The 18922-nt window shown below is 40.2% G+C and overlaps 1 protein-coding gene across 5 annotated transcripts in view; it reads right to left on the bottom strand.

The window, feature by feature from the left end:
- Positions 1 to 12372, bottom strand: part of LOC132824957 (protein kinase C and casein kinase substrate in neurons protein 2-like) — a 104622-nt gene extending 92250 nt beyond the window's left edge. Inside the window, exon 1 of one of the 5 annotated variants that reach the window (XM_060839874.1) lies at positions 12286 to 12372. Coding sequence is in view for 2 of the 5 variants with exons in the window: in XM_060839873.1 (XP_060695856.1) it covers positions 12031 to 12085 (55 nt within the window). In the remaining 3 variants the exon portion in view is untranslated. Of the gene's footprint in view, positions 1 to 12030; positions 12255 to 12285 lie in introns of those variants that run through there. The other 4 variants (XM_060839871.1, XM_060839872.1, XM_060839873.1 and 1 more) reach the window with 4 other exon arrangements.
- Positions 12373 to 18922: the final 6550 nt, after the last annotated feature.

The raw sequence follows: 18922 nt of genomic DNA on the forward strand, positions 1-18922 counted from the left end.
TTCCTAACATCAACCGGTTCTAGAATATCAGCCTGTTTCATGCTGTCCTCGTAAACGTCAAGGTCCCTCTCAGTATTGAATACTGGTTCATTAAGGACCTCCCCTACCTCGTCTGACTTCAAGCACAAGTTCCCTCCACTATCCCGGATTGGCACTACCCTCACTCTGGCCAACTTCTTCTTCCTCACCCAAGTATAGAATGACTTTGAGTTTTCCTTAATCCTACCCATTAAAGCTTTATCATGCCTCCCTTCTAGCTTTAAGTCCATTCTTTAGTTCCTTCCTGGCTACCCTGTAACCCTCTAATGCCCTGTCTGATCCGTGCCTCAACTTTAAGCTTCCTTCTTTCCCTTGAGTAGATGCCCCACGTCCCTTGTCACCCAAGGTTCATTCAATCTACCATCCTTTCCTTGCCTCAGTAGGACAAACCTATCCAGCACTATCAGCAAGTGCTTCCTAAACAATCTCCATATTTCTGTCATGCATTTTCCTGAGAACATCTGTTCCCAATTTAGGGGTCCCAATTCTTGCCTAATAGCATTGCAATTCCCTCTCCCCCAATTAATACTCTCCAATACCGTCTGCTCCTATTCCTCTTCATGACTATAGTAAAAGGGTTAGGGAGCTGTGATCACTATCACCAAAATGCTCTCCCACCGACAGATCTGACATCTGGCATGATTTGTTGCCAAGCACCAAATCCAATCTGGCCTCCCTCCAGTCAACCTATCTACATATTGAGTCAGGAACTGGACTTGGACATGCCAGACAAAAACTGCTCCATTCAAACTATTTGAACTAAGGAGGTTCCAATCAATATTAGGGAAATTAAAATCACCCATGACAACAACCCTATTGCTTCTGCACCTATCCAAACTCTGCCTCCCAATCAGCTCCTCCGTCTCTGCTGCTACTGGGGGGGGGGGGTCTGTAGAAAACTCTCAATAAAAGGTGGCTGCTTCCTTCCGGTTTTTGACTTCCACCCACATCAACTCGGTGGTCAAACCTTCTTTGCCGATCTCCCTTTCTGCAGCCGTGATACTATCCCTGATGAGCAATGCCATTCCTTCACCTCGTTTACCTCCCCCACTCCTATTCTTTTTGAAACATCTAAAGTCTGGAACATCCAAAAACCATCCAAGAACTATTAGCCATCTCCCTAATGACCACAACAGCATAATTCCAAGTACTTATCCATGCTCTGAGGTCATCACAGAGGACAGTGAAACTTTGCAGAATGACATAGTTCTAGTGAGTGGGCAGAGGTCTGGCAGATGGAATACAAATGTTAATTAATGTGAAGTTATCCATTTTGGTAGGAACAATAATAAAAAGGCTTATTACTTGAATGGTAAAATGTTGCGACATGCTGCTATGCAGAAGGATCTGGGTGTCCTTGTGCATGAATCACAGAATGTTGGTATGCAGATACAACAGGTAACTAGGAAGGTAAATGGAATTTTGCCCTTCATTGTTAAACTCAATCCCTTTAAAAGCAGGGAAGATATATTGCAGCTGTGCAGTGTGCTGGGGTGGAGAGCATACCTGGAGTACTGTGCACAGTTTGGTCTCCTTATTTGAGAAAGGATGCACTGGCACTGGAAGGGGTGCACAAGAGGTTCACTAGGTTAATTCCAGAGTTAAGGGTGTTGACTTATGAAGAGAGACTGAGTAGACTGTGATTATATTAATTGGAATTTAGAAGAATGAGAGGGGAATCTTATAGAAACATAAGATGACGAAGGGAATAGATAAGATAGGAGTAGAGAGGATGTTTCCATTGGCAGGTGGAACAGGACAAGAGGGCACAGCGTCAAGATTAGGGGGAGCAGCTTTAGGACTGAATTGAGAAGGAACGCCTTCACCCAGAGGTTTGTGAATTTATGGAATTCCCTGCCCAGTGAAGTAGTTGACACTACTTCAGTCAATGCTTTTTAACTTAAGACAGATAATTTTGTGAACAAAAAGGAATTAAGGGTTACGGTGAAAGGGCAGGTAAGTGGAGCTGAAGCCATGAAAATATCAGCCATGGTGTTACTGAATGGCAGAGTTGGCTCAATAGAGCCAGATGGCCACTCCTACTCTCACGCTCTTATTATATTTATTCTTTTCTAATTGTGAGTAGACAGCATTCTTTGAATGTTGATTTTTCTTTTAAATTCAGTGGTGTGTTCCCCTCTCAAATTCTAAATTGGGAAGTCAATTTTTTAAATGGCCTGCAACAAACTGTCTTTAGGGTTAAATAAGCATAATTTATTAATGTATTCAAACCCAAGCGATGACTGTCACACAGGTAAAAGAAAATAGGTGTTGATAAGAAAGCATAATTTAACACACAAAACATGAGCAAGAAATCATGTCATTTTTGATTAAATCTAGAAAACCAATGACACGTGGATGTTCTTTTCCAAAGGGATACAAAGGTGTAGTTGACTAAAAGCAGAATTCCTGTGTGATTAAGATGGTAGCAACAAGGTTAATCCACTTTTCAAGTGAATAAAAGATTCCTTCCAGAAATAAGATTTTGGAGGAAATTTGGACTAGAGGAAAGATTAGCTAAGCAAGGAGTCTGAATACAGTGTCACCATGTCGATTCTTAGTAGAATTATGTTAACAGCAAACTACTTATTAGGCTAATATAGTGAGATCCAGAAATTACAGTTAACTTCTCCAGAAACCAGGCATGTTTTTGTGACTGACCCTGGATGAATCAAATTTCAGTCGAATAAGGAGTGTCTATGCCTCTGGTCAGGGTCATTGTTTGTTGCATGAGATCATGGGCAAGTCACTAGCACCATTTCAAATATAACAAATTTTAATAGCTCTGCTTTGATCAGTACTGGCTGCTGGAAACATTTCATCCGCTGGTCTTCCTACAAATGTGGACAGCAAGGTTCACAAAACACAAGGGTGTGAGATTACAAGAGGATGATGTTGGAGTTCTGTCCTGGTGACTGATTAGAATTCTAACAGAAAGTAATAGCTTGCATCACAAGACCAAAGTTAATTTTAAAATTTAAACCAAAAGATATAGATTTTCAAAATTTTATTTCTTCTCCATGACTTGTGAACATGGACATTCCTCTGGAGCTCAAAAAGTTCTATTTTTATAAAAACAAACAGGCTCTCTTGCAGAAAAAGAAAGATTCATTCTCTCGTTCACTGTTGTAAGTCAAACAAACAACATTCAGTGTGCAATGCCATTTCCCTCCTCCACTCAGTTTGTACATGGCTAAAGCATTAACAACAAAATTGGTCTTTCCTGAAATGAGTGATTTTTTTTGCAGGTTAAAAAGCTGAAGAGGCAAATTATAGCACAACGTTTCTGTCCACTTAACCAGTGATTTTCTTTATGGTGCTATAAATTAGCAGATCATCCTGATGAGCATAATTTGGGTCCTACTAGTCTTGTCAGTGACATTGTGGAAGTCAAAGTGGTGTTAAAGGCATTCTAGGTTTTCTCTAAGCTTCAATCAAGATGGCCATATCTTCCAACTACTCTTTGGTGAAGGTACTAATTGAGTTTAAGATTCTGGACTTGACGAATCCCTCCTTCTAAACAGACCACTCCTAACTAATTCAGATGTGTGGACCCTCCAACAGACACTCATCAGTTGACTGGACTCTGTGTTTTGCTGTATTTTATATGCATTTGAACTCTTGTGGTGAAACTTCAGGGTTACTAACTTTCCCTATTCTGTTACTTTTGAGGAGGTTCATTCCCAAGATGATCAATTTTGTCTCCGACATAAGTGCCCCAAATCAGCTTCTGCTGCACTGAACAGCAGCTCCTCAATTAAATATCGCAACCCCCTCAATATCTGCATCTTATGGGAAACTTTCCTGTTCCCTCTCCAAGGTCAGAAAGATGTTAGTTAGATCTCCTGCTCATCCAGGAGAGATGCAGGCTTCTTCCCTTGAAACTTTTGCTGGCTGGATTCAGAGATTTCTACATCCATGTTGTGCCCCATTTCTTTGGGGTTACCCTTGTTTACTGGTGCTGGGTTGGCTGTGGCTGCTTTGCACACTTCTGACGAAGGTAGGTTCCATTTAGGAAACTCTGGTCCCCTAAAATTAAAAAGGTTTCAGCTAGCCACATCTCCTGCTCGCTTAGGAGGGAAGGCCAGTCAGGTTTCAGCCCAGTAAAACTCTTGTTTAAAAGTGTAGTTTTTTTATAGCAATTTAGGACTACTTTCCATATCATGTAAGAATGGCAATTCCCCCCTCATCCTCAATTTCAGCCCTAATAGCCTCTGTTCAACAGATTATCCTTCACCATTTTAAGTATTCCCAGCATGACACCACCAGACTCATTTTTACTGTCCTTTTGGCATGAAGGAGCTGTTCCCTCAGTTTCTTTAAAACTCCTTCCTTTTGGTACCTTCCCATGTAAGCACAGGAGAGGCAAACATCTGTTGCTTTACTCCTCTCCTCATACTATCCTCGGTCCCAAAAACATCTTCCAAGCAAAACTAAAATTCACCTGTACTACTTTAAATTTACCACTTTTTCTTTGCTGTTCACTTTATGGTTTCTACATCAGTGCAATGAAATGCAGACAGGTAACTGTTTTGCAGAACAACTCCAATTTCAGTTCAATCCACAAACAAGCATATCCTCCTTGGTCACATTGTGATTTCTCTTTCATGATCTGCTAGAATGTTCAATGAAGCTCAATGTAAGCTCAAGAAACAGCATCTGGACTCAATACACCATTCAGTCAAACTTTAAATCACAAACTCTGGTGGCCAGCTTAGCATTCTTTTTGCTGGCTTGTAGATATTTTCTGATCAATCTATTCAGAGATGTTGTTATACACCTGTGGAGGGGAGACTTGAACCCTGACCTCCTGGTTCAAAAGGTACAGACATTACTGCTGTCCAAAAACTCTATGCTGGCTTATAACTGAACAGTTGTATTCAGCTGGTCACAATATAGTCGAACACACCTTATCTAGACACAAACATTTACTATACACATTACACTCTCTTTGACTCTTAAATAACGAATGCCAGTTAATCTGTCTTGTCCTCGATCCTGTCAAAAGATCTTTTTTGTTATTCCCGTCCCCTTTCCCTCTTCTATTGGCTTAAAAACTCTTGATTTCAACCCTTCTTCAGTTCTGGTAAAAAATCATTAACCTTAAAATGTTAACTGTTTGTCTCCACAGATTTTGCCTGACAAATACTTCCAGCATTTGTTGTTTTAACTTTGCCAAAAGGTATAAAGCAAAAACAATAGTTTGTTTCAAAGTAAAGTATGGTAAATAATAAAAATCTGAACCAAGAAGAAAAAACACTGGAAATACTCAACAGATTAAAAAGCATGAAACATTAAGTGCGTTTCCCTCTCCATAAATGCTGCTAGCATGAGTATTTATAGAATTTTGTGCTTTTATTTCACACTTTTGTGTTTTTTCTGCAGTGGCTTGTTACCTACATCTTTGAAGTTATGCATTTAACACACTTGGAAATGAAAGCAATACCACAAGAGAAAACTGACAAACACAAAGCCTAATTTGTGACCTTGACAAACTGGGTTTGCTTAAACAAGGATGTGGAAAGACAAATTTCCCTCAGTTATATCAACTAATCCCCACTTGATTTCAGGATTTCACATCACCAGGTTATCAAGCACATCACAACCAAGCAAAAAATTCTTGCTACACAAAAGCCAATAAGTTGCTAATCAATTAACATTGAAAAAATTCCACCCTACCCAGTCACATTAGATAATGTGCTATTTGGCTACCGGTCATTTTCTCACCACTTATGCTGCTACTCTAAAAGGAAATAAATGATTTGCAGGATGCATTTATACATCACCTTCAATATCAGTGTTCCAAAATGTTTCACAAAACGTATAAGGAAATAAATAAGGTTTCTAGCCTAAGACAATATTAGCAATTAACTAACATCAACACAATTCTACCATACCTTGATTTTACAGTTGATACAGAAAGAAGATCAACACACTGCCAGTATTCGATTTTATGGAAAAATCAACAATGCATTTAATCTTAGAGTTAAAAATCACATAACACCAGGTTATAGTCCAATAGGTTCATTTGAAAGTACAAACTTTCAGAGTACTACTCCATCATCAGGTAGCATCTTATAAAAATGTAACTTACTTCATATTAAAGTTTATGATAAACAGTTGTCAAATAAGGTAAGTGAAAACATAGAGCTGAAAATGTGTTGCTGGAAAAGCGCAGCAGGTCAGGCAGCATCCAAGGAGCAGGAGAGTCGACGTTTCGGGCATGAGCCCTTCTTCAGGAATCATGTCAACTCTCCTGCTCCTTGGATGCTGCCTGACCTGCTGCGCTTTACCAGCGACATATTTTCAGCTCTGATCTCCAGCATCTGCAGTCCTCACTTTCTAAGTGAAAGTATAGCCTACATATGCAGCAATTACTGAAAATCTAAGATTTTGAGCTAATAAAACAATTGTTATATGAATAAATATGAATTAGAAGTAGGCCATTTGACCAGGTCATGGCTGATCTGATTGCAGCTTCAGCTCCAAATTCCTGCTCACCTCTGATAACAAAAACAAGGTAATTGTAGCTTAAGAATCTTTCAACTTCTGCCTTAAAAACATTCAATGACCCTGCTTCACTGCTCTCTGGGAAAGAGTGTGCCAAAGACTCAGGATCCTCTCAGACAAAAATATTTCCCTTTGTTTGTTTCTTCAATAAAAGATTCATTATTTTTAAACTATTCACTACATTCATTTCCCTTATTTTTACTATTTGAGGACAAGTGCCACTTTTTTTGGCGACATTATCCTTTTGGATATTATCCAATAAAACAAGTATTTCATAAGACTTTTTAGATTATGAGAACATTTCAAGTCTCTCAAGGTTACTGATCAATACTGTTCTTTGAACCATTCTGCATTCTATAGAACAAATAAAGCTATACAACTGTATTAGTGCAGAGTGAAAAGATTCCTATACAGAGCAAAAACAAATAAACTTCTTTAATGTAGATCACTTCACCAATGCAACCAAAGTCAAACAATATAAAAAAGGTCACAATGTCAACAAAATAAAATCTGCAAGATAGACATGTATTTAATTGCAATAGAACTACTTCTGGAATTAGTCATTAAATTAAAATAATGAATGATAAATGGAAAAATGCCATTAGGTATGTTTCCTTCATGCACAAAAAGTTGACGTTTCTAAATACAAACTTATAAATATCACTTTTTCATAGTTACTGAATTTTCATTCTAATCTACTAAATTACATAATTATATAAGCGAGTGGATTTGCAATCCAATTTGATAAATGTAGTAATAAATGCAATTGAAGTAAATAAGTTTACGAAGTACAAAATAGCATGGAAAGAATAAATTGAGTGGTAATATTTCACGTATTTTCTCAAAACCCTAAAGGACGCAAAATTTAGAGCCTGATAAGTGGTGCACTTCAGCATGAAGAAATTGGATACAAATCATCAAGCCTTATGACTGACTTAACAGCTAAAACAAAATAATCTTTCCTATGTCAACATCTTTCATTTTCCATAAATCTCAAAATTTGAGGAAGAAAATCTAGCACAAATCTAAACTTTACTCAACTATTATTTTAATATAAGCCTCTATATTAGATAAACTTGCCTCCCTTTTACTAATACTTGAACACTGTACTGTTATTAAGAAACTTCCAAATGTTGAAAATGAGTGAAGCTGTAGAATCAATTCTGCCTTTGTGTCCAGCAACACAACTTTATTCTGGACCTCCTTACAGCATGACAAAATATCAGAATGCACAATGCTGTGGAGAAATAAGAATCAATTATCTACATACAACCTCGTACATTATAGTCATCATTTTATTCTAGTAAAGTAATAGCATCAACAGATCACATCACAATGGTTTAGTGGGTTTTATTAAGTGACTTATCCAACATGTATCTGTAGTCTTAAAGTTGAGCCCATGCATTAATATCACCTTTATATTACAGAACTATTATTCTATTACAGATAACACATATTATTGGGAAAGTGTAGAATCCATTAGAATGCATGCACTAATAGGGCAGATACAAACGATCAAGCAGAGTCTCCAATAGAGGGAAAATCATTTTTGACAAATTTATTAAAATTCTTTGAGTAATACTCAGGATGCAAGGTTTGTTGCTCAGGTTGATGTTTAGGGTGTAGGTTTGCTCGCTGAGTTGTAGATTTGATATCCAGACATTTCATTACCTGGCTAGGTAACATCATCAGTGGCGACCTCCAAGTGAAGTGAAGCTGTTGTCTCCTGCTTTCTATTTATATCTTTCTCCTGGATGGGGTTCCTGGGATTTGTGCTGATGTCATTTCCTGTTCGTTTTATGAGGGGTTGATAGATGGTATCTAGATCTATGTGTTTGTTTATGGCGTTGTGGTTGAAATGCCAGGCCTCTAGGAATTCTCTGGCATGTCTTTGCTTAGCCTGTCCCAGGATAGATGTGTCGTCCCAGTCAAAATAGTTTTTTTTCATCCATGTGTAGGGCTACGAGGGAGAGAGGGTCGTGTGTTTTTGTGGCTAGCTGGTGTTCGTGTATCCTGGTGGCTAACTTTCTTCCTGTTTGTCCTATGTAGTGTTTGTGGCAGTCCTTGCATGGAATTTTGTAGACGGCATTTTTTTTACCCATGGGTTGTACTGGGTCTTTTAAGTTTGTTCGTTTTTGCTTGAGAGTGTTGGTGAGTTTGTGTGCTACTAGGATTCCAAGGGGTCTTAGTAGGTCAGGCAACATCCAAGGAACAGGAAATTCGACGTTTCAGGATGAAGGGCTTTAGCCCGAAACGTCGAATTTCCTGTTCCTTGGATGCTGCCTGACCTGCTGCGCTTTAACCAGCAACACATTTTCAGCTCTGATCTCCAGCATTTGCAGACCTCACTTTTTACTCAAGGGGTCTTCGTAGTCTGGCTGTCATTTCTTTGATGTATGGTAACACACAAATTAAGCTATATCAGAACACTACTCCAACGAGCCACCACACACTGCAGCACAGACGAACTTCGGAAAAAAGAGAACCACCTGTACAACATATTCAAGAAGAACGGATACGCAAAAAATACAGTCTGCAGATTCCTCAAGAACAAACCATGACAAGCAGACCAAACACAGCCAGAAACCCAAACCCACCAACACACTCAAACAAAAACTAACAAACTTAAAAGACCCAGTACAACCCATGGACAAAATTCCATGCAAGGACTGCCACAAGACTGGGACAACACATCTATCCTGGGACAGGCTAAGCAAAGACATGCCAAAGAATTCCTGAGGCCTGGCACTTCAATTACAATGGCATAAACAAACACATAGATCTAGATACCAACTATCAACCCCTCAGAAAATGAACAGGAAATGACATCAACACAAATCCCAGAACCCCACCCAGGACAAACATATAAATAGAAAGCAGGAGACAACAGCTTTGCTTCACTTGGAGGTCGCCACTGATAATGTTGCCTAGCCAGATAATGAAATGTCTGGATATCAAACCAACAGCTCAGCGAGCAAACCTACACCCTAAATACTCAGGATAAATAAAGCGTAAATAGTGGTGGTAAAATATTTTGATTTTCTGAAGGCACTTGATAAAGGTATATTTTAAGGCTACATAATAAGTCCACGATGTTGAAAGTGGTTTATTAATGTGGATAGAGGAGTACTGTGAACAGCTTTGAGCCCAGTATAGAACAAAAGAAATGCTGTCATTGGAGGCAGTCCAAAAAAGCTTTGACCTTTCACTGCAACACAGCACCCTAAAAAAAGGAAGACATGCTGGATGGTAGAAACAAGTTCACAGCCAATGTTACTATTTTCCCCACAACCACACAGATATTTAACATTTTCTCCTCAATCAAATTATTTGCCCTATGTAAAATGGCCTGGATTGTGTCAGTGATAAGGCAACTGTTAATCTTGAAAGCTGCCTGGTTCTAGCAATCTCTGATGTGACTTTGCAGAAAGGTTGGTAAACAGAAGACAAATTTAAGATTTGAAAGAAAAAGAGAGGAGCAACACAAAGGAAAATATTACTTATACACCAAGTCATCAGGATATGACATACACAGCCTAAAAGGAAGCAGATTCAACAATAACTCAACTGTGAATTGGAGACATATCTCATTGAAAACTGGAGATAAAGCAGAGAAATAGGACTTACAAAATGCCAATGCAGGAATAATGAATCAAACAGACTCCTTCCTTGCAATTTCATTCTTTGCTGCACCTTTTCCAATACTAATTTGAACCTGAAAGCAAGACTAAGGAATCTTGAGATCTTCCTCAAAAAATGATGTCATCAATATAAGCAATTATATTAAAGAATTCTCAGATAGCAAATCATGAAGTAAAATACACTAATTGTACATTTTAGAAATTATAAAGAGTGAAATGAAGAATAGGACATAAAGACTGATTGATAATTCAGTTTTTAATTTAAAGATAGTTTAGCAGAGTGGAAAAAAATTGACATTATATAAATGTAAAATTTGATTTCCCCACAAATTTTTCAACAGTGGTAATGAGTTCATGTAAATTTAAAAACTCGGTTCCATTTCAATGAGACAAATTTGAATGAATTCAAAGCTACAGGTTAGTTAAAAAACAGCAAGCTGTCACTCGATGATTCTTAACTGACTTCTACAACAGCACATGACTGAAAAAGCAGTGAAACATTAACTTCAGAATCTCTAATTTTCATGACATACAAGCAGCCTCCAGAAGTTTATGTAATTTCAGAAAAACAATGACAGCATGAACCAAGTTCTGCCATCATTATATCCATGAAATCCAATCAAAGGATTGACAAATGTAAATAAAGTTACTTGACAGTGTAAACAATGGAGATCTCTAAGAAATTTTAATCTTTAGTTTAATCAACGTTTCCAAAAGATATTATAAACCACAAGACTAAAACAAGTAGCTTGTGTCTTTGATTCTTTGATCTCAATCTTATTTCTAAATTGCTTGTGCTTAGGCTGTTTCCATTTATTTGTACATTTGTTTGAAATAATTGTTTCATAATATTGGCACCAATATTAGCATAATTTTGACCCTAGTATACAAGCATGTTTAGGTAAGACAATCAGCTTGAACTTAGATTCAGATCAAGTAACATTGAATTCAACTATTTTTCTTTAAATAGGTAGTTCCTCAAACATAAATTCATGGAACCCGTAAGATGACAAAAAGTCTCAACTGAATAAATTATACAAAACTGAGTAGTAAAACAGTAAAAGACAAGTTAGGATCTTAGTGAATACAATTTAAACTACCCCTTTAAATGTAACATGATCTCTGTGGAACACACCTTGCTATAGCTATGAAAGTACTTAAATTCACAAGGAGATCTACTTGAGAAATGAAGGTGGAACACTGACGCAATCTTTAATATCAGTTAACCTGATTATTGGTCAACAATAAAGACACCCATGTCTGAAATTTACCTGATGTATACTTGGGCAAAAAAAAACGTGTAAAGCAAACACTTTTGAACTAAAAGAGCACACTCAAACTAGAATCGTAAAAGCAATTCCCTGTAGAGAAAAAAATGAGTGTCCCACTTTAAGTTCAGCTTCATTAAACTAAAAGAATTAATAATGTGCTAGCTTATCTTGATGGCGGTTTTTAAACCACACTGTGTTACTATTTTTTTGGCATCCGAAAACACATTCCAACCAAGACCTTGAAGTGGACGTTAAACCCTTATACAATTCCCCCCCTCCCACGAAGCACACCAACTAAACAGGCAGAGAAATCCCGTTCCTGTTATTCAAATATAATTTTATGACCCAACCAAGGGATCTGTGACCTTGGAATGAATGAGAAGCCTTCATTTTTGTTTTGTAGACCGCACAATCTGGTGAACACGGTGTCTGTCAGTACAGTAAGGGAGACTGTAACCGGACATACACGGCGCTTGTGGGCACAGAACAAGGCACAGCCCAAGCCCAGAACATACCAACACAGTTGCGTCACCTGATGCAGCTAGAAAACTTCCGGAACAAACTCTCACCTTTAAACTTTTTCTCCGGGAGAGTGGGGTCCAACTGAATAACGCTGTAAAGCATTCGCTCACAGTGTGCTGCCCCTGCTCTCCAGCACAATAACCTGCCCCTCTGCGTTCACCAGGAGTGATCGAGGCCTTTACCCTCTCTCTCTCCCTCCACACTACACCACACCAACCCCCTTCAACAACAAATCCACTCACAAACCGCCCGGCAGCTCAAAGCTCGGATCCCAACTTAATTAAAACTGCCCTCATTCTCACCGTCAAAAAGGCTGGTTTTATGTCCGCCGGGTTGGTTCCGCACTGACTGACAAGCTCCAACTCCTCCTGGCCACTTCCAGCTCCCACCGCCCCCGCCCCGTACGCTCGCGACACGCAGCGTCCGCCCCCCTCGAGCGCACGGCCGCGCCCTGCCCCTGCCCCTGCCCCTGCCCGCGCATGCACTCACTGGCGCGAGCAGTCGAACTCGCTAACAGCCGGCCGCGCGCGCGCGCGCTCCGGGTGTGTTGGAATTATGTTGGTAACGAAGCTGCTTCTGCGGCTGTTTTAATGTCTTTAGACAATCAAACATCCCGAAAATAATATCATGTTAAAGTGCTATTATATATAATACATACAGCCTCCTGAACAAATGCAGGCTCCTGGTATCGCTGGAAGCCACATACTCTCAAAGTTTCCACGTTTATTTCGAGTATTATTAGTTTCATTTATTTGTAGCCAACTTGTACACATATAATTCCAAAGTGGATGGACAATACGCTTCATTACCCATCATAATGGCCAAATCACTGGGGTGACGCCCCCTGCTGGAATACTGCATCCAATTCAGGGCACCAGAGCATAGACATGCAGGAGATTTTCTAGAATGCCCTATTGCAGTATAGAAAATGAAGGGGGTAGCCAAAGAAAGCAATTGAGAGACCCAAGGGGGCAGAAAAAAACACTTCGGTAAGATTGGAAAGAGTCCCAAGATGTTCCATAAGTATAGCAAGGAGAAGATAACCAGGGGAAAGTGCGGTTGGTTAGTGAGAAAGGAGCACATTGGTAGAAATAATTATTTCACCACTTTTTCACGCAGAGGGTGGTACATGTATGGAATGAGCTACCAGAGGAAGTGGTGGATGCTGGTACAATTGCAATATTTAAGAGGCATTTGGACAGGTATGTGAATAGCTGAAAATGTGTTGCTGGAAAAGTGCAGCAGGTCAGGGCAGCATCCAAGGAACAGGAGATTCGACGTTTCGGGCATCAGGAATCTGAAGAAGGGCTTATGCCCGAAACGTCGAATCTCCTGTTCCTTGGATGCTGCCTGACCTGCTGCGCTTTTCCAGCAACATATTTTCAGCTCTGATCTCCAGCATCTGCAGACCTCACTTTCTCCTCACAGGTATGTGAATAGAAAGGGTTTGGAGGGATATGGGCCAGGTGCTGGCAGGTGGGACTAGATTGGGTTGGGATATCTGGTTGGCATGGACGAGTTGGACCGAAGGGTCTGTTTCCATGCTGTTCGTCTCTATGGCTTTGACTCTCTATCTGCCTTCACTTGGAAGAAGGAGAATATAGGTGTAGAATGTGGGAAGAAGTACTATAAATTTCTTGAGCAGATTGACATAGGGAGTGAGGAGATATTGGAGGTTTTGTGGACTTAGAAGTGGACAAATTCCCATGTTCAGATGAGTTGTTTCACAGGCTTTTCTGGGAGACATGGCAGGAAATTACATTTCCTCTGACCCATATTTTTAATTACTTTCTGGCCACAGGAGTTGCCAAAGGACTGGAGAATTAATATGGTTCCACTTTTCAAGAAACGTAGTAGGAATACAGCAGACAATTACAGACCAGTGAGTCTCACATCAGTGGTGGGGAAACAATTGCAGAAACAAGTGCAAATTAATCTCAACTTAGAGGGGCAAGGTTTGATCAGGGATAGTCAGCGTGGCTTTGTCAGAGAGAGGTCATACCTGATCAATTAGATTGTATTTTTCGAGGTGACCAGATGTATAGACAGTTCAGTCGATGTGGTTTATACGGATTTCAGAAAAGATTTTGACAAATTCCCCACGGGAGACTGAAAACGAAGGTAAAAGCCTATGGGATTCTGGTGACTTACAAGTTGGATCCAAAATTGGCTAAATGGTCGGAGACAGAGGGTAGTGGTAGAATGCTTTTCATATTACTGGAATCTGATGTTCAGTAACATTACACAGGGATCAGTGCTAGGTCCCTTATTGTTCATGCTATATATAATTGATACAGAAGAAAATGTTGGGGGTAGGTAGTTTGCAGATGACATGAAAAGTGGCTGGGTGGTTGACAGCAAGGAACAGGTCTTAAGTTACAGGAAGATATAGATGGATTAAGCAGATGGGCAGATTGGTGCCAGATGGAATTTAACCACAAAAAGTGTGATGTGGTGTACTTTGGAGAAAGTTAAGAATCACACAACACCAGGTTATGGTCCAACACGTTTATTTGGAAGCAACCTGGTATTGTGAGATCATTAACTTTGTCCACCCCAGCCAACATCAGCACCTCCTTACATTGGAAGAAGTAAAAAAAAGAGTACTCAACAAATAGCAGAATACTAGGAAGCTCTGAGGAACAGTGAGATCTTGGGGTATGGATCCACAATTATCTGATGGCAGCAGGAAAAGTTAATAGTGTAGGTAAAAAGCATGCCTGTATCAGTCATGGCATAGATTATAAGAGCGAGGTCATGTTGGAGCTGCACAGACTTTGGTTAAGCCACTGTTGATACAATGTGTGCAGTCGGGTCACCGCACTAGAGGAAGTGATTGCACTGGAGAGGGCGCAGAGGATATTCACCAGAATGGAGCATTTTAGCTATGAAGAGAGGCTGGATAAGCTCAGGTTGCTTTCCGTTGAGCAGAGAAGGCAGAGAGGGGGCTTGATTAAGGCGTACAAGGCAGATGGACAGAGTGGATAGAAAGGTACTGTTCCTTTAGTTGAGGGGTCAATAACAAAGGGGCATAATTTTTGGGTGTCGGGCAGGAGGTTTAGAAGGTCCCCATCTGCCACCACTGTCCTCTGCCATTCCCTGACTCAGTCCTATTCGGTTCCCCTCCTTTGCTCATCTCTTTTCCCCCCGGTTCATCAATGACATATTCAGTAGTACTTCCCTCTCTCTCATCTAGAATTGGGAAAAAAAATCAATTTTGATTCCAAATTACACCCTGTTCTCACCTTCACCTGGTCCATCTCTGACTGTTCCCTTCCTTGACATTCTACTTGTTTCTACTTCTAGGGATAGGCTGGCCATTGATTTCCATTACAAACCTACCAATGCACACAATTACTTTGACTACACTTCCTCATAGTCTGTTTCCTGTCATGACTTCATTTCATTCTGCCAGTTTCTCAGTCTCCATTGCATCTGTTCTGTTGATGCCAACTTCCACAAAAGGGCTTCAGAATTACTCATCTTTTTACTTAACTGAGGATTTCAACCACTAGGGCCTTCAGCTGTGTCCAATACATTTCCTGCACTTCTGCCTCAAATCTTCCCTCCTCTTTCAAAACAATGATAGAGGTCACAGTCCTCACTTTCCATCCCACCAGCCTCTATATCTAAAGGATCGTAAACTACTGTTTCTGCCACCTCCAAACATTTATTCCCCTCGTCTTCCTGTCAGCATTCTACGGGACTGTTTTTTTCCAGGACACCCTTGTCCATTCCTCCTTCACTCCCAACACCCTCAGGGCACATTCCCATGCAATTGCAGACGGTGCAACATTTGCTCACTTACTTACTCAGTATCCAAGGCCCCAGCACAGCTTCCAGGTGAAGCAGCAATTTACCTGCACCCCTTTGATCTTCTCTGCCACGTTCAAGACTCACAATATGGTCTCCTCTATGCAGACTAGGCATCTGCTTTCTCAAACATCTATGTTCTGTCTGGAAAAGTGACCCCAAGCTTCCAGAACACACCGCCTTTCCATGCCAGCATTTCTGTCTCAGGCCTGTTGCACATTACAAAAAGGCTTGATGCAAGCTGAAGGAACAGCATCTCATCTACCTACATACTTTTACCGCTTTCAGGGTTCAACATGGAGTTTAATAATTTCAGAATGTGAACATTCTCCTCCATCTTTGGTAGCTACCATCACACCCTAGGTGTTTTGTCTCTATATAACCTATTCACTTCCTCCACCCACTCTCAGCTATTTTTAGTTCTGAAGAAGGATCATCGGACTTGAAATGTTAAGATTTTTTAACTACAGATGCTGTCAGTCTGTTGAGTTTCTCCAGTACTTGGTTTTTCTAACACTCTACAACCTCCCTACTTTTGTATTCAATATTTTTAAAAATTGTTCATAGGATGTCAGCATTGCAGGCCAGGCCAGCTTTTATTGCCCATCCCCAGGATGGGATGAGGAAATTCTGGCAAAGTTTGCTAATGATACTAAGTTATGTGGACAAGTAGGTAGTACTGAAGAAGTGGGAAGGCTGCAGAAAGATTTTGCAGAAAGATTTAAGACAGTTTAGCAGAGTGGTCCAGGAGACGATTGATGAAATTTAACGTGAGCAAATGCGAGGTCTTGCACTTTGGGAAAAAAAGAATACAGGGCAAGAGCTATTTGCTAAACAGCGAGAAAATTCATAAAGCCAAAATGTACAAAGGGATCTGGGAGCACTAGTCCAGGATTCTCTGAAGGTTAACTTGCAGGTTGAGTCCGTGATTAAGAAGGCAAATGTAATGTTGTCATTTATCTCAAGAGGGTTGGAATATAAAAGCAGCGATGTGCTTCTGAAACTTTATAAAGCTCTTGTTAGACCCCATTTAGAATACAGTGTTCACTTTTGGGCCCCACACCTCAAAAAGGCATACTGGCACTGGAGTGTGTCCAGCAGAGATTCACATGGATGATCCCTGGAATGGTAGGCCTAACATACAATGAATGGCTGAACATCCTGGGATTGTATTCGTTAGAATTTAGAAGGTTGAGGGGAGATCTAATAGAAACTTTTAAGATGATGCATGACTTCAAAATGGCGGACTTTTGTTTCTGTTAGGCAGGGAGACTAGGATCCATGGCCTTAGAATTAGAGGACGTCAATTTAGATCGGAAATGAGGAGACACTTCTTCAGCCAGAAAGTGGTGGGCCTATGGAATTCATTGTCTTGGAAGGCAGTGGAGGCCAGGACATTGAATGTCTTCAAGGCAGAGATTGATAAATTCTTGATCTCGCAAGGAGTTAAGAGCTACAGGGAGAGTGCAGATAAGTGGAGTTGAAATATTCATCAGCCACGAATAAATGGCAGAGTGGACTTGATGGGCCAATGGCCTTACTTCCACACCATGTTTTATAGTCAAAGTTTTGAGGGGGAAATTTCAGCTTTGACGCAAGAAATAAAAGTGTGGTAAACAATTACTTTCCCCAGTTTTCCAATCAATCCAGCAAAAGTCAGGCTGGATATAAAATGGGAAGGCCAAACCTCTACCATGCATTTGGCACTCCTGTCAAAACTGAAGTTTACCCACATAGGAAACTTTGTGATGATTAGGAATGGCATGGGTTTTTAAAAGGTATGTGTATTAAGGCTGACAGAAAGTGTGTTTACATCAAACCTGTAACTCAAGCAGTAATGGACAGAACTGGCACACTAACTCTGGAAAACGTGAAGTTTTGTTTAAAACCAAAGACAATGAATCAGATGTGATAAAAAGTTCAAGTTATCAGCTGATTTTGAGGCTAGAATGGAATTGTGCTGGCTAAACATCATAATTGATTAGATGACATGCAGGTAATGAACAGCAAATACAAGCTAATTTTTTATGTCAAAGAGGTAATGTATTTATCACAAAGAGTCACAATTAAGTGTTAATAAGTTAATTGAGCAAACTGATGTGAAAACCACACCAAGTCTGAGATGTTTGCCAATTGTCAGTGAGAGTTTTCCAGAGACGAGATTACATAAAACCTGATTGAAGATTTGTAGCTCGGGTATCCGTTGTTGTGGTTCTGCTCGCCGAGCTGCAAGTTTTTGCTGCAAACGTTTCGTTCCCTGGCTAGGGAACATCATCAGTGCTGTTGGAGCCTCGTGTGAAGCGCTGCTTTGATGTTTCTTCCGGTATTTATATTGGTTTGTTCTTGCCGCTTCCGGGTGTCAGTTTCAGCTGTAGTGGTTTGTATATGGTGTCCAGGTCAATGTGTCTGTTAATGGAGTTTGTGGATGAATGCCATGCTTCTAGGAATTCTCTGGTTGTTCTCTGTCTGGCTTGTCCTATGATAGTGGTGTTTTCCCAGTCAAATTCATGTTGCTGGTTGTCGGAGTGTATGGCTACTAGAGATAGCTGGTCGTGTCATTTTGTGGCTAGCTGATGTTCATGGATGCGGATTGTTAGCTGTCTTCCTGTTTGTCCTATATAGTGTTTTGTGCAGTCCTTGCATGGTATTTTGTAAACTACGTTAGTTTGGCTCATGCTGGGTATTGGGTCCTTTGTTCTAGTGAGTTGTTGTCTGAGCGTGGATGTTGGCTTGTGTGCTGTTATGAGTCCTAAGGGTCGCAGTAGTCTGGCTGTCAGTTCTGAGACGCTCCTGACGTATGGTAGAGTGGCTAGTCCTTTTGGTTGTGGCATGTCCTCGTTCCTCGGTCTCTCACATTTTCCCTAGTCCTGGTTCCAGTGCCCCATGAACTAGAATTCACTTCTTCCACACCATTCTTTGAGCTACAAATTAATCTCTCCAATCTGTTTTAGGCCGATTTTTACCTGGCTCAGGTAATGATTCACAACATTTGTGTGCGCTTCTTGATTTTGGGTCTAACTCTTCAAACTGATTACACAGAACCTATCTTTGCTCTGCCTATGACATTGATAACTACATAGACCATAACAACTGGATCCTCCTGTCTCACTGCAAGTTCCTCTCCAG

The sequence above is a fragment of the Hemiscyllium ocellatum genome, chromosome 19, assembly GCF_020745735.1.
Source record: "Hemiscyllium ocellatum isolate sHemOce1 chromosome 19, sHemOce1.pat.X.cur, whole genome shotgun sequence".
NCBI lineage: Eukaryota > Metazoa > Chordata > Chondrichthyes > Orectolobiformes > Hemiscylliidae > Hemiscyllium > Hemiscyllium ocellatum.